The sequence below is a fragment of the Bemisia tabaci genome, chromosome 9 (genome assembly GCF_918797505.1).
Source record: "Bemisia tabaci chromosome 9, PGI_BMITA_v3".
Taxonomy (NCBI): Eukaryota; Metazoa; Arthropoda; class Insecta; order Hemiptera; family Aleyrodidae; genus Bemisia; species Bemisia tabaci.
In genome coordinates, this window is record NC_092801.1 from 9,528,528 (window position 1) to 9,545,480 (window position 16,953).

The 16,953-nt window shown below is 38.0% G+C and overlaps 2 protein-coding genes across 2 annotated transcripts in view; both read left to right on the forward strand.

Moving 5' to 3' along the window:
- LOC109041591 (uncharacterized) overlaps window positions 1–7,779 on the forward strand; it is a 32,178-nt gene extending 24,399 nt beyond the window's left edge. The window contains exons 2-4 of the mRNA XM_072303982.1: window positions 2,110–2,327; window positions 3,710–3,963; window positions 4,850–7,779. Of these exons, the coding sequence (XP_072160083.1) occupies window positions 2,118–2,327; window positions 3,710–3,963; window positions 4,850–6,689 (2,304 nt within the window). The 5' untranslated portion in view covers window positions 2,110–2,117 and the 3' untranslated portion in view covers window positions 6,690–7,779. The remainder of the gene's footprint in view (window positions 1–2,109; window positions 2,328–3,709; window positions 3,964–4,849) is intronic.
- A 1,452-nt stretch (window positions 7,780–9,231) lies between these two features.
- LOC140225366 (uncharacterized) lies at window positions 9,232–15,722 on the forward strand. Its single transcript, XM_072303983.1, has one exon. It carries the CDS (start codon window positions 13,041–13,043, stop codon window positions 14,943–14,945), a length of 1,905 nt encoding a protein of 634 aa, XP_072160084.1. The 5' UTR covers window positions 9,232–13,040; the 3' UTR covers window positions 14,946–15,722.
- The last annotated feature ends 1,231 nt before the right edge of the window (window positions 15,723–16,953 follow it).

The following is a 16,953-nucleotide window of genomic DNA, read 5'->3' on the forward strand; positions in this document are numbered from 1 at the left end:
TTATTTTTCAATCACTCGCGAATACGTTTCCTCAATTTATTCTCATTTAATCCAGCAGAGTCTGGGGGTGGACATGTACCTACTTTGCTGCGCCTAGGTAAACGTCGATTCGCAATCAGACATTATGAGGGACGTGTAAGTAAGTTTGCATAAAAAAAGCCAACAAAAAAAATGTGTATCATGAAGGACGATCTCCTAATCAGACTTCTATGAAAGTACGCCAGAGCATGGATAATCGCGAAGTGCGTGCCGAAATCAACGTAGCTATTTTCGCTTAGGACGACGCAGTATCGGAGGACGTGCGGTGCGCACTAGTGGCGCACTCGCACGGATCGGAGGAAGAACTATTAAGGTGTGGAATTGGTCAGATTGTATGGCCAACGATAAAAAGGTTCGAAAGGCGAGTCAACCTGCAACACAACAGTTATGCAACACAACTAACTCAGCGCTGCGCCGACCCTTCGCCGACCCTAATTAAAGCGGAACCGACCCTCATCAAAGCGGGACCAAATCCGGGTCTCGCGGCCGTCCCGGGTTGGAGCGTAGCATGAGCCAAGAATTCCGCAAGAATGTTTGAAGAGACAGAAAAATACGGTTCTTCAAGAATTCTAGATTTTTTAAGAAACCTCCAAGTATTCTTCCAGAGACAGAAAAAGGAATCAAATTGTTTCCAGGGATGGGCGTTCCCTTAAATGATACGGACACATTGTATACTCTATGTTTTGCTGATGACCAGGTGGTGATCGCGCAGGATGCGGATGACGCTGAATATATGACTCGGAAATTAATGCTAGAATATCGAAGGTGGGGCCTAGAGGTCAGTGTCAAGAAAACGGAAAAGTTGACGATTGGAGGGGATCAGCAAGACATAGAGCTGGAAGATGGACAGTGTATTAAAAGCTGCGAGCATTACAAATATTTAGGAGTTCGAGTATCCCAGGATGGAAAGATGGACCAAGCCATAAAAGATCGAAACCTGCAGGGAAGGAAAGCTATTGCTATGTTAAATAGGATTCTTTGGGATCAAAGAATCCTATTTAACATAGGAAGAAAAAAAGAGAATGATTTATAACACCATAATCAAAAGCATTCTGACCTACGGCAGTGAAGTGTGGCCCATGAAAGAGCGTACCAAAAAGATTCTTAAGGCAACTGAGATGGATTTCTGGCGAAGATCAGCCGGAATCTCGAGGAGAGATCACGTAAGGAACGAAAGAGTCCGTGAGATCATGAACGCCGAGCAGAACATCGTGCATGAAATTATGACCAAACAGCTTGTCTGGTATGGTCATGTTCAACGAATGGCGGATGATAGGTTGCCTAAGAAGGTGCTAGATTGGGTTCCTCCTGGGAGAAGACGTAGGGGACGCCCAGCAAAATCGTGGATTGGTGGCATTCAAGATGAAATCACAAGATGCCATCTACCAGATGACCTCTGGATCGATAGGCAAGGATGGCGATTAGGTGTCGCAGAGCGCCCGAGCGCGCTGTAAAGCGACTGGAATGTATGTGTAAGATTTCATTCTCCGAGAAACCCGATATTTTTCAAAAATGACTCTTCTACTTTCCGATTTTTTGCCAATTCCAGCTTGGAATTCATGCATTAAAGAGTATAAAGCATTTCATTTTACGCATCGAATGGTTGAGGATTTAAAAAAATAAAATGAAGGGAGCTTATCACAGGGAAAATTTAATATTTTTAAATTATAGTGTCTCCAAGAGAGTAAATTGAACTGAGACCTTGCTACGTCTTCGACGAAATGGATTGCATTTTGCAAAAAGAAACCACTAGCATTGCAATGTTGCTCAGTTTGTGCAACTTCTTTTGTCTTGGAGGAAAAACCCGATTTTCCATTAATAGTTTCTATTTTACTCGCTAAAAACTGTAAATTTAAGACAAAAATTACTATCTAAATTTCATTGTTTTTTCACGATTTCCGCAATTTTATTGCAAAGGATGAAGTTGCACAATCTTAGCATCATTGCAATTCTAGTGGTTCCTTTGTGCAAAATGCAATCCAAATGATACATTTTCTTAGTTGAATTAATTTTTGCATGATACGAACAGGAATAACTTAAAATTTTAATAGTCTCATTTTCATTATACAGAAAAGGGGATGGAAGATACAGACATCAGCGTCAATAAACAAGAGCCAATCACCATTGGGGCCATTGTGAATCCAAGCCTTTTATGGGCCTGCTACCCACCAGGAGTAAATAAGAAAGCCACTTATTTAAAACATCAAATTGATGAGGAACTTGATGAATACTTTTCTATACGGGTGAATCGGATACCTGTTCCTCCAGAAAATCTCGAAAAACATGCTGTAAGTATCTATGCTTATGCGGCAGTCATTTATCACGTCACATGCCACGGGTCTAAAGGTGCACATTAACTCACAAATATAAATATTATGAAATCTAAAAATCGTTGAAAATAAAGAGCTCGTTAAATCAATAAAAACAGCAATAAAATATTCAATCATCATCAAGAGAGGAGAGCCGGCTATCTGCCCTTTTTTGGAGGTCGTCCGGGTAATCTCTTTCTTACGGACTGTCTGGTCATAGAAATTTTTGCTAGTCTCTCTTCATCCATTCGATCAAAATGCTTCGACTACATTCTTCTCATCACACTGGTATCCACTGGCATCCGTAATCTCCCCAAATAGGTGTCATCTCTGGCACGATCCTTTCTGGAAATACCAACAGATTCATGCCAAAACTGCTGTGCTGGTGGCAAGTCATTTTTCCTAAAACATTTTTTCCTACTGCAATTTTTCCTAATACTTTTTTCCTACTCAATTTTTGTTCCATCACAGTTACTCCTACGAGTGAGATGTCCTACTGGCTTTTTTCCTAGGGGCATTTGTCCGAAATTCAATTTTAAAACTAGGGGATCGAGAAAGTAAAAAAACAACATAGGTACCTCACAAGTTAAAATTGTGGCCGCATGCCCGTAAGTAGTGGAGCTTCATCCTCCTCCTTATATTGAGGGTATAGAAGGCTCAGCTTGTAATGTCTCCTGTTCACGCACTTATATTCGTCTCGCTGAGAAAACTTAGTACTCTTTCTGAAAAATTTCCCTCTACTCTACTCATGTTTACGTTTCAATTATTATTGAATTATTAGGACAAACACCCTTAGGAAAAAAGCCAGTGGGACATCTCACTCGTAGAACTTACTGTAATAGGACAAAAAACGAGTGGGAAAAAAGTGATAGGAAAACCTGATGTAGGAAAAAAAAATTAGGAAAAATGACCTAGCACCGCTGTGCTGAGGAAGGATGCCGTAAAAGCCTTCAGACTTTTCCAAGTTTTTATTGACTAAAACTGAATTCATTGGGAAAATTGTGAATTTTTTTTCCACAATATTCAGACAATTTTGCACGTAATTTAATCTGGAATATCTAAAAAACTTTAAGGCAAAATATGCATGCATTTTGTCAAAAATATATGTTTTACCAAGGAAAATTTGGCAAATCTAGATTGCTCATACGGTGTTCTTCTTTGGCACGGCAGAGAAGTCCATATCTGTTCCTTCGAAAACCACCCAGATCTTATATTTCATCGGCCATACTTCACACCCTTGGTACCATACCCAGTACACTAAGGTTACCATACTTAGCATACTAGGGAAGTATTTCTACTAATTTTGAGAGATTTTTTCTCCTATGAAAATTTTACCAATTGCTTTCATTTTTTCTTTTCAGCGCGTTTCTGTGCGATACAATAACTTGTGGTTCAGAGGAGTTATAATGGGTAGAAAGTTAGATGGGCGGAAAGAATTATTCTCAGTACTGCTGGTTGACGTGGGTGTTGAAATCAACGACTTGACCGATAACATGATTTTTGAACTTCCCAAAAAGATCCAAGACTACGAAGTTCAAGCATTCTTAATAACTTTACACGGTATTGTGCCTCTGTCAGTGGAAGTCGACATAAGCGCTGGAAAAACTGTTTTGGAGTAAGATCATTTGCATCTTTAATTTTATTATTCTCAAGTTGCTTGATAATCAAATTACTCACTCATAGCTTACTTTGTTATTTTTAAAGACTGCAATATGGATTTGTTTTGCGCGAGAAGCTCCGTACTCTTAAAGGACGCCTGCCATCTTCAATATGTTGGAGTGCCTTCAATTTTGTATGATACTGTGCAACACACCTGTGGTGAAATAGTTGCTTGAGGCGCCGTGGCACGCTGTAAGGCGGCAGGCGGCCGGCCGGCCAGCGCATTGGCGCCTACAAACCTAAGGAGATTGAAGTATCTCCTTAGGTTTGTAGGCGCCAGACGGCACAAAAACAGAGCGGTAGTCCAACAACTTATTAAGTCCTAGCATCCGTATTAATTAACGTATAGCATGATTTTTGAATTTCATCAGAGAAAAAAAGGACCCAACTTAGGCAGAAACATTTTTAAGTATGCCGTCAAGAGGATTTTATTTTGAATCAAGAAAAAATTTGCTGAATTAAAGCGGATTTCTGCTTGAATCGGATCTTTTTGTCCTGTGATTAAATTCAAAAATCATGCTAAACGTTTTTGAATACAGATAATAGGACCAAGTAAGTTATTCGACTTTTTGTCGTTCGTCACTTGATTTAATTTGCGAGGGAACTTCGTGCATGCTTTTGAAAGATGCAATCAATTATGAAAGGTTGGGGTGCCTTCAATCTCGTATGATACTGTCCAACACTGCTTGATGTAAGTGTCTTTTCTTCTTCTATAAGCAAATATTCTTCTTTAAGCCATCATTAATTTATGTATTGATTCATAAAGAAATCTTCTCGGAGTTAATTTTTAAGCATATTCCTGCTTGAATCATTGAATTGTTGATTTATGTTAAATTTTTCAGGACTTCACGGAGCTGGGGCCCGTATCAGCATAAGGTGTTTCGAAATATTTTAGAAAATCACGATGCAGCTTATTTTAAAACGATAATTGTTAAAGAAAATGTGAGGCATGGTGTTCTTTACATTACCAAAGGCAAAGAAAAAATTAACTTAAACCAGATTCTGGTCAACTCAAAACTTGCTCACGATCTGAGCTGTGAAATTGATGTAGCCAAGTATTTAAGCCGAAAAAGTAGCTACCATCGATTTGTACTAAGTATTCTTAAACGTGAAAACCAGAGGAAAATACCCACATACTCTTCAAGTGGTGCAGAAGGTATAGAATCAGCGAGGTCAACTTCAAGAGTGGACCAGGTTCAAACGGTTGAAAAAAGTGAAGGCTTTGCCATCCCTAAAGATGATTGTAAAAGTAATCACCCCCGTTATCATGATGACTTTATAGAACGCTCGCCTGGAAGTAAAGGAAAAACTTGTATCTACCCTGCTGGTTTTCAACTTCCAAATAAGAAGAAAAGCCAGGTTCAAGCGGTTGAAACATGTGAAGACTATGCCATCCCTAAAGATGATTATAAAAATAATCAGGCTCGTTATCGTGATGACTTCTTAGAACGTTCGCCTGAGAGTAGACGAAAAACTTGTATCTACTCTACTGGTTTTCAACTTCCGAATAAGAAGAAAAGCCAGGTTCAAGCGGTTGAAACAGGTGAAGACTATGACATCCCTGAAGATGATTATATATATAAAAATAATCACGCTCGTTATCGTGACGACTTTATAGAACGTTCGCCTGAAAGTAGAGGAAAAACTTCTATCTACCCTGCTGGTTTTCAACCTCCAAATAAGAGGAAAAGCGACCATCAGTTAGTAGGTAAAGAATCAACTTTAAAAACTTCACTGTCTAAATTAACTTCAGGAGTGGGACAGGCTCAGGCGGTTGATAGAAGTGAGGAAAATACCGCCTCTATAGATGATAGTAAGAATAATAATACTAATTATTTTCATAACTTTAGAGAAAATTCGCCAGAAGGTGGAGCCAGAACTTGTATCTATCCTGCCGGTTCTCAGCATACAAATAAAAAGGAAAATATCCGACAGGTTCATGGGTATGGAGCCTCGATTCAAAACACTAATAGTTCAAACGTCAGAATCGAAAAAACCACCGGGCTGAAACTTGTTGTGAAATCTTCAAAAAACGATTTAAAATCAGCCGACTCTGTACAAATTTCTTTTGAACAGAACGACGAAAAAACCTCAGAATATGAAAGCATGAATTTATCGCTGTCAAGCAAGAATGAAGTTAACTTATCAGGAGATGAAACTGTGATTTCTTCATCAGAGACTGATAATAAACCAAAAGGGAGGCTTTGGAATAATATCATGGCTCCTCATAATCAATCTAACGATGATAAGGATGCGAGTAGCGGTGAAGAATGTGATATTGAGCTTCCTCCAAGAAAGTCCAGGGCCACTTTCAAGGAGCCTGAACAAAAATCAAAAATACTATTAATGTTTAACAAGAGCCTCGAGACACGTTCATCAGTGGATTGTTCAACTGATCCTGCTGCTCGTGCGTGCTTTAAAGGTGCTGAAGATTGTGTTACGGAGAGAAATGCATCTGGACACACACATATTTCAAAAAACACAGTACCCGACTCATCTTTCTCTGAGCGTGTGAGGTTAGCAGCTTCAACGTTGAGGACGATTACGACACCTGCCAAAGTCTCGATGCTCACCTCTCTCCACAGTTTTCCAAATGCAAAAAATGTATCAAGAAATATCCATGCACCTACGCAGAATGTCTTTGATGCCTCGAACCCGTCAAAGGGAGAAAAGACAAAATAGTTGATAAGTAAACAGTGAATAGGAATAACAAATTGAATGGACCACTAGACAAGGTACGAATTTCAGCATTCTGATACATGTTTCCTAACCAAAATTTTACGTAGAACACGATACGCACAACGAAAATTACCGATATTGACTCCTTACGAAGATATTGAATGATTCTTGATGCGTGAATTGAAACCACCCGCTCATGAAAACTCAATGCTCTACGTGATTCACATCGCGCGCTAAACGTTATCATTAATTACATAAACGTCTCAGCGATATAAAAATCTGGCAACCTCAGTCTTGACGCTTTGGCTCAGCTATGGCAAATTGCTTATAGTTTGAACAACACATGGTGGGAAACGAACATTGCTCGATTGAGAAGCTTGCTGAAACCATTGTAGTGCGCGATTTGACTCACGTAGAGCTTGAGTTTCTTGTGAGCGGGCAGTTCAAATTCCTCGTAACTGATGTGAAATAAAAACGTTAATATCTTCGCTAAGAGTTGGTTTCAGTAACTTTTGTTGCGCGAATCGTGTTTTACGTGAAATTTTGGTTCAGAAGCATGTATTAGAATGCTAAAATTCGTACTCTGTCTAGTGGTCCATTGCTGATTTAACAATTAAATTGATACAGAATATGTCCGACATGTCTCTAATGGACGTATTTAATGCTAAAAGGAACTATATGCAAGTAGAAACATGGGGTGCGTGCTCGTGGAAGCTAGATAAGAAACAATGTAAAAGTGGATGAAGTTCGTTTTGAGAAAATGGAAAAGCGGGATTTGACATTAAATCAAAAGGAACTGAGCGCTAACTTGTGAGCCGTGGGCATGTGACAATAGCCTTGTGCATAGGGCTCATGAGTTAAAGAGTCCCGCCACCGACCTCCCCGTCGTACGACCCGGGCTCGATCGTTGCCGGTGACGTCACTGGCGCTTTTAAATTCCCATTCATTGTTATGGCCCGACCACTAACGAGCACACTCCATCTTTCCACTTGCACATTCCATTTAGCATAAATACGTCCAAATGTACAATTTACAATAGTGGAAAGCTACTTTAACAACTCGAATTAATTGGAGATGTTGCATGTGTGAGGAATCTGCGATTTGACTTTTTATTCTTTTGTAAAAGTTCGCAAGAAACACGATGGTGCCGCTGGTTTTCTCTGAAATCATCTCCCAAGCTCAAAAAAGCTCTTAAAGTGAGGCCAAAATGGAGGGGATATCCCACCCTACCCTGAGAGTCCACCTCTACATCAAGACAAACTCTTCATGCAAAGATAGGGAGCAAGTACATTGACTAGGCTGCCACCTTATTAGGGGACTCTAAAACTGAAAACACGGCAACCCTGCTAATGTATTTGCTCCCTATCTGTGTGTCACGTCGAAGGGTTTTTTTGGGTATTAGACGGACTGAAAACATCTAATAAATCCTTGACGCGGCGGAGGTTGTGGAAGAGCTGAATAAAAAGATTTGTGTTGTTTGGGTGACGTAGACTCGCGTATATTATAGATTGAAGGAATCGTTACAAAGATGGTGATGGATACATGACAGACATTCGGAGCACTAAACGGAAGGCTGTGCTTGGTGGTGAAAACCGAAGTGCCGAGACTCCTCTTTTCAAAAGTGGAGCTCAGTCCTGAGAGAGCCTTATCTTTCAATCCATCTCGTGACGCTGGTAATAAAAAATATAATAAAGATAGATGCGTACGACTTGATCACAGCAACGAGTAAGTGAAGCTTGCTCGATGCTAGGTTTTGCAAATTCATAGAGAAAGACCGATGGGAGAAAGGGAGATAGAGAACCTCTATGAATAAACGCGTTGCAGTATACGCGACATCCCCCTCGCCGATGAGAAATCGCTTCTGCGATTTCAACATGGATGGTGAATGCAAGAAAAAAAAAAAAATTACAAAAAAATAAATTAAAGAAAGATAAGAAAGGTAGGGAAATTAAAAGAAAATGGGGCCTAGTGACCAGTCAGGTAGGATTGAAAGTTTCAACTTTACAGAAAATGATGGAAAATCATATGAGAGAAGTCCGTAGATGTATCCAGGAGTATGCATGTCGATTCCATTTCAAAGGGTGCGTGAGTATGCAGATTACAATAGGAGGAGTATGAACATAGTACATCGGTCTGAAACACACACTATGGGTAGGATCGAGTCTTGAAAAGTTACATACGTCATATCAAAAGGTGAATAAATATAATAAAAAAATAAAGAAAATATATAAAATGTCGTCAGAGCCTTCCCGGGGTCTCAACACCACAGAAACAAAAAGTACGTAAAAATGCCAGAAAGTATCAGAAAAAGGAGAATGTTCTGAACCAAATCTTGTGAAAAGGAAAATACTGTTATAGTATTATTAGAATCGAGACGTGTAGTGGAGATAATTCTTGAATTTTTAAGTCTGTTTATGGTTAAATCATAACTAGGGGCTTATGGGGCTGCTTCGCAGCCCCTTATTTTTCATGTACACCTTTTACTTTCACATGCCTTTTTTTTTTTTTTTTTTTTTTTTTTTTTTTTTTTCATTTAATTTTCTGGTTTGTCTTTGAATTGGTCCTAATTTTTTAATTGGTAACAAAATTTTCATCAAAGTTCTGATCATCAATTTTATACTTTCGAAATGAAGAAATGAAACTTTGATTTTCTTTACAAATGATAGAGTTCAGTTCTTGCTTCACCAAACGAAGATGCGAAGAATTCTGGAAAACGTGAACACGTTTTGGAGGACGACCGCTTCGGTTATTGAAAATTTCACTCATAACAACTGTTAAATTTAAAATTAAAATTATACGTTTAAAAATTATTATTCTTTTAAAAAAATCATAACTGACGGAGTTCATTTACTAATTTTAAAAAAAATAAATCAGAAGAAAAAGGATGAAAAGTAATAAACATATTAAAACACATTGAAAAGGAAATAACTAACAGCGTGAAACGCTCTGATTGGAAATGAGAAAGAAAAATTGGAGGTTATTGACTTGATGAGGAAAAATTGGAAATACAAAAAAGATGGAGCCAATCATGATTTGGGAGTAAAATTGGAAAAGATAAAACGCGGGAAGATAATATGACGAAGCGTAAAAAAAATTCGCCGGAAAAAAGAAAAATGTAAGTTGATGGCAGTTGAGTGTTGGAGGTAACCTCATTTAATGATGATTGTTGAATGAAAACAGCTGATAAAAAGACAGCAAATAGTAAAGTAAGATGCGTAGCAACAAAACTTTTCCGAAAAACAAAAAAGAAAAAAACCCTACTTCCCCTCATCCAATTTATGAGTTTTTAGGGATTTAAAAATCGGGGACAGACCCCAGAAAATAATTTATAGTTTTCCCGAAGCATTGAGTACAACACCTTTCAAATGAACCAACGCCCCTCGCAATTAGTACAGAGGTTAATTAACAATTTCATTCTATTTTTCAATTTATATATTAAGATGAGCTCAGGTAATGAAAAATCCTGATATTAGTAAAATCATAGTGTTTAATAAAGGAATATCTATAAATCTTATCTGAGTGACCTTGAAGGGGGGTCAGATGGATCCTGTTTCTATATCTGGTCTTAATCTTTAATAAAAATATATTCAAAAGAATGAGCCAAACAGGCAGATTTCTGAAATAATAAAAAAAATCATGCCAGATCCAATAATATAGTTAATTTTTAAAGACCGGGATCCCAATCCCAGTTTTTAAATCCCGGGATCTCTTGTTCCGCACATTTTGTTTTTTCTGTTAGTTTTGGATTTCCTTTTTGGTTGGCGTTTTTAATTTTGGGTTGATTTAACTTCAATAGTAAATGTTTAGCAATGCCCATGTTTGCTATGATTTAAATTTAAAATAACCACACAACTGAATAAATGAAAGAAAGAGAGAGAACAACTTGACCTGTTCCGAGTTTAAAGAACACTAAGTTTGTGAATTGAAAATTGACACACTATCAACCAGAATGAAAGGCAGGAAGTGCCAGTTTCTCCGAAGTCTGTGTTCATTTTCGAAAGCATGCCGCGTGGCAGGAAGTGAATGAATTCTGGGGAATTCGAAAAATCTGTGAGGAACAAATGAGAAATATGACAGGACAAGAACGATTAAACAGAAGTCTCTTTCGCGAAGGCGCGAGTTATTGGCCTGTTAATGACGGTTCTATCGTTGATTTGGATGTCACTATTTTGCGGAGCGGAAGCAACGATGGGAGAATGACTATTGTAAGGTTTTAAACGGGAAACATGAATTAATTCATTAGATAAAGTACCTCGTATTGGAAGTTCTACAATGTAATTATCTAACTGTTCTCTAGATATGATTTTGAAAGGTCCTTTAAATAATGGATCTAATTTTGAATTTCTTCTCGTTAAGCCGACCATTACCAAATCTCCAGGTTTGAAGAAAATTTCGCGTCTATCAGAATCGTAACGCTGTTTATCCCTTGCTTGAGCTTTTGCAATTGAATTTGGTACGTTCTTCCAGATATCTGTTAAAATTTCAATGTTTTCTAAAAGATTGGAATCCATACTACTCGAGGGAAGTATTGCAGAGAGAGAGGTGTCAGGGGTGAATCCATACAACAAGAAAAAGGGTGAGTATCCGGTTGATTCTTGAGTTGCCGTATTATAAGCTAACGTTATCCACGGGAGCAAGGTCGGCCAATTCTTTCTAGTATCGTTGATATAATGACGCAGAATTGTAAGAAAAGTTTGGTTAAAACGTTCTACTAAACCCTGCGACTGGCTATGGTAAGCTGTACTTGTTTGCTGTTGAATGTTAAAGGAGTTGCATAAAGAAGTTAATAACTGATTTTCAAAGTGCGTGCCACGATCTGAACTGATTTTTTTTATGAAACCGTACTGTGGAATGAGTTTTTGCATAAGAATTGTTGCAACGGTGGAGGAATCAGCATTTCGTGCAGCGCACGTTACAGCGAACCTGGTCAAGGTGGACATGGCTACCAAGACATAAGAATACCCATTTGAAGACGGTAAAGGTCCTTTGAAATCTAGAATTACATGTAAAAACGGTTTACCAGATAGGGGAGGTGAAATTGGGTGTAATCTATCTATACTAATAAAAGGGAAATATATTGATCATACACTGATCCATCACGCTCGCCTCCCCGCTCCCATCGGTCGGAATCGGTGCGAACTTAGCCGTTCGACGGGCACTGTCCCCGAGGGGTGCAATAAGCTTTCTTTTCGCGATCCGCCCGTCCGTTCGCGAGTAACCGCGGTCGGAAGTCGCGGATATTCCCGTAAGCCCGTGTGTGTTGGAAAGAGAGACGTAGCAGTGCGGGTATATTTCCTGACGCGGCCGTTGCCGGGTGGCCGTCGGATACCTTTAGCTGCGCGCGTAATTGGCCCTTGATTTCCGCTGTTCTATGCTATGAACGGCAACACTGCGGGCCTTTCTATGTTTCATCCGATTATCAGCTGATGAAAGTTTTTGAGCTTTCTTATGTTTCCATAGTTATTCTTCTACGCTTACTGCTCGTATATTTATTCGCCTTCCCCCCTCCCCACGAACGTTTTTACTTTGTTTTTTTTTTTTTTTTTTTAAACTGAGCAGCTGATGAAAATAACATCTTTTTGAATGTTTTGGGTCAGTTATTTTCCATTATCTGAACTTTAGTTGTTGCTTTCATAGTGGGTTTCTTGTGTAATCATGGATTTTTTAACTATTAATTCCAGTGGAACTCAAATTAACTGTAGTTGTCGTTTTAATAGTGGTTTTCTAGTGTAATCATGGATTTCCTAACTATTTCTGAACTTTAGTTGTTGCTTTCATAGTGGGTTTGTTGTGTAATCATGGATTTTTTAACTATTAATTCCAGTGGAACTCAAATTAACTGTAGTTGTCGTTTTAATAGTGGTTTTCTAGTGTAATCATGGATTTCCTAACTATTAATTCCAGTGGAACTCAATTTAACTGTAAAATCATTCATCAACCTAAAGATGGTGGTTGTTTGTTCAGCTCTATATCTTACGTAATATATGGCACCAACAGTCTTCGTCATAAAGTTCGCAGTGAAATAGTTCAATACGTTGCAAGTAATTGGGAAAGATTCCAGTTCTTAACCGAGGGAGAAGACCACCATTTTTATTCTACAAAAGATGAGTATATTTTGGAAATGTCTTTTTCATCAACATACGGTGCTTATAGCGAGATAGTTGCTGCAAAGGAATTATATTTTTACAATTTTGAAATATATTCTACTGCAGGTATATTAATCTATAACATTTCTGATTCTTCGAATTCCAAATTAGCAAGATTTTTATTCAGTGGTCCTATTAATAGCGGCCATTTTGATGTCTTAGATGTAATTAACAGTACAGTAACCCCCCTTCATTTGATGATTTATCAATGATTGTAAGTACAGCAGAGTCAATTCCTATGTTATCTGATTTTCAGGCATTACCGAAATTAAAAAAGAAACGTCGGATTCGAATGAATAGCAGACTTGATAAATTTAAAAATAAAAATCGCGCCGCCAATTTTAGAAAATTAAATATTGAAAGTCAAAGGAAAACTTATTCTAAATATAGAAATAAAAATCCTCAGGTTAATAGAGATGCGGTTAAAAAGTATTCACGCGAAAACCCGCAAGTCAATAAAGCTGCTTGCAAAAAATATTCTCGTAAAAATCCTCAAGTTATTAGAGAGGCCGTTAGAAATTACATTCAGAAGAATCCTGATAAACGCAAGGAAATTATAGAAAGTTATTTAAAAAATAATGTTGAGAAAATTACAGAATCCGTTAAAAAATCTAATATGAGAAGAAAATCTGTGAGCTGTAAAAATAATTATTGTGGGTTTGCTTATGACAAAAATATAGATTATGAGTTGAATAATTTTATCTCTATTGGAAAAATGAATCATATTTGCAAATGGTGTCATGCTTTAAAGTGGAAAGGTGAATCTGAAGGAATGTGTTGCAAGTCGGGTAGAGTGATTTTGCCTCCTTTAGCAAAAGTTCCGGAACCCCTTTTTTCGTTAATGAACGGTAAACATGAAAGTTCTGAGCATTTTCTTGATTCTATGCGTAAGTATAATTCATGTTTCCAAATGACTTCTTTCGGAGCTAACCTAATAAATGAAGGTAATTTTATGCCCACTTTTAAAGTTCAGGGCCAAGTTTATCACCAAATAGGTAGTTTATTTCCGTTAAACAGTACCCCTGCTTTCCTTCAAATTTACTTTGTGGGCGATGAAAAAACTGAATCTGATATTAGATACGGTCTTTTCTCAGATGTTGATTATGATTTAATTGTACAAATACAAAAAATGCTGCATACTTCAAATAAATATGTTAAAACTTTTAAATCAATTATTCAATCTGTTCCAAATCACGCAGATTTCAAAGTCGTAATAAAAGCAGACAAAATACCTAATGAGGGGCATAAAGCTGTTTACAATGTGCCGTCCGTAAATGAAGTTGCTGCTATTATTGTTGGTGATCAGTTCGAAAAAAGAGGTATCATTATTCATAAACGTGATGATACGGTGAAACGAATAAGTGAAATAAATAAAGGATATGATTCTCTGCAATATCCACTTATTTTTTGTTTTGGAGAGAATGGCTATTCTATTGATATTTTTCAAAAGGATCCTATTTCAAAAAAGGATTTGAAAAAAACAGTTTCATGTGCTAATTTTTATGCTTACCGCATTATGATTAGACAGAATGATGGAAACAATAGGCTTTTATTTTGTCGTAATTTATTTAATCAATTTTTAGTAGATATGTATGCAAAAATTGAAACGGAAAGGCTGAGATACATAAGAAATAACCGAAAAAAATTAAGAGTCGAACGGTATATCCATTTGCAAGATGCAATTCAGCAAAATGATTGTAACTTAAATGATATAGGCAAAGCGGTCATTTTGCCATCATCGTTCACGGGTGGGCCTCGATACATGCACGAGCGTTGCCAAGATGCAATGACTTTTGTCAGAGCTTATGGAAAACCCGATCTTTTTATTACTCATACTTGCAATCCAAATTGGTCTGATATTACTGATAATTTAATGAAAAATCAAAAACCACATCACAGGCATGATTTAATTTCACGTGTTTTTCAACTAAATGTTAAAAGTTTGATGAAATTTATTGTAAAAGGAAAACTATTCGGATCTGTAAAATGTTTCATGTATACTATTGAATGGCAAAACAAGCAGTTCCAACGCCCAAGCGTTGGAGGGCGCTTCTTTGACATTGCATATTACAACCAACTAATGTACCCGAAGACTGACGAAGATGGAATTTAAAGTGGGATTCATTAACCGCAAAACCAACCAAATCTTCAGATTGACCGCGACGATCTGAAATCTTCCACAAGCACTTTGCGATGAATGTGAGTTATTGGAGAATGGAAACATAAAGGATGCACTGTAAATCAGACGACGGGAAAGAGCGGCGGAACCTCTAAAGCTGGTGCGTCAACGCGATCTAGCGGACAGCGGCGTCGCGACGCCGCGAGGTAGGGCGCGCAGGTCGCGGGGGAGCGGGGCCGCGTGAAGAGGAGTTCAGCAGTGGGGAGGGGAAGCGCGGGTCGCGGGGAAGAGAGGGACTGGCCGGCCGGCGGTGACATTGGCGCTGGCTGGACCCATATTCACGGCGTGAACCGCTAACTGGAGTTGGGGGTCCTTATTCATTCTCTTGGTCCATGACATAACCTTAAACCTTCCGCTCAATGCCGCAAACAGCTGACGTGTCGATGCTGCGCCAAGAAAATGAACCAATCACAAAGTAGCACAGTAATACGTCACTAAAATGAAGAGATCACGTGACTGTTCGTAATATTTTCAAATCAATCTGAAAGTACTGCCTCGGATATAAGTATTTAAAGCATAAGGAGGCCCTAAAATACTTTAACCAGGTAATACGTCCGTGCGAGATTGTTATGCTTAAAAGCAAAACATTTCACGAAAACTTTTACGAATACCAGATGCAGAAAAAAATCAAATTTTCCCGGGTGTACCAGAATGGCGTCATTACCCATAAGGCAAAAGGGCATGTAGTATAGTACATGTTACATCGGGGAGTCGAACGGTTGGAAAGGGCGCATCTGGTTACCCAGAAGCGCCCAAAAGGGGTCTTCCGCATGTTCACATTTTACTGTGGTTGGTAGAAAAGCTTCGACCTAATGATGTAGATAAAATTGTGTGTGCTGAAATTCCAGATCCAAATGAGGATCCAAATTATATGAGATAGTAAAACGATTTATGATTCATGGACCTTGCGGTATTTTAAATCAAAATTGTTACTGCATGGTTAAAGGTTTTTGTAGTAGACGTTTTCCTAAGCCTTTCATTAAAGAAACGCAAACTGGTGATGACAATTATACGCAATATAGGCGATTATCACCAGAAGAAGGTGGTTTTACAGTTACTATTCGTGGAATTGAACTTGATAATAGATGGGTTGTTCCTTACAAATCCAGTTTTGTCTCGAACTTTCAAAACCCATACAAATGTGGAGCATTGTGGGTCTGTAAAATCAATAAAATATCTTTGTAAATACATAATGAAAGGAAGTGATCAAGCAGTATTCACAATAGAGAATGAATTTGATGAGGTTGAGAAGTATGTTACGGGGAGATACATCAGCAGTTCAGAGGCTTCTTGGCGTATATATTGTGCTTTCCTATTCATGAAAGGTTTCCATCAGTTTTTAATGCAAGTGTTCATTTAGAAAATGGACAAAGAGTTTATTTTGATCCAGCTTCATCAAAAGAAGAAATAATCAAACCAAAAGATTCCACTTTAATGGCTTTTTTTAATCTTTGCAAAACAGATGAATTTGCTAAAACACTCTTATATAATGAAGTGCCTCATATATTATACTTGGAAAAAATAATAAATTTTTGCGACGAAAGCAAGGTGACGATGTACATTTATGGCCTGGCGTAAACAAATCTACGTGTTTCAAATTCTAGTTGGGTCAAATGTAATTCTGGTTAAATCAACCGGAAAATCTGGTTGCGAAATACACCAGAAATTCTGGTTTGTGACAACAGAACTTTTTTTCAGTGTACGGTCACTAGAAACGTTGGTCGTACGGGTGGCTGATAAAATTGATCTTCGAATACCTTTTGATGAGCTAGGGAAATGGAACCATCTGCATCTCATGGACAATAAATAGTTGCCGTAATTAAGGTCATCCCGTGATTAAGGTGCCGTGATTTAAGTCATAAATTCTTCATCTAATTCTTGGTTCATCTCCAAAATGTCTGCTAAAGCTTTCATGCGCTTCTCCTTGTATGCATGAATGAGC

Coding starts and splice junctions, on each gene's coding strand:
- LOC140225366 (XM_072303983.1), top strand. CDS start 13,041: ATGATTGTAAGTACAGCAGAGTCAATTCCTATGTTATCTGATTTTCAG.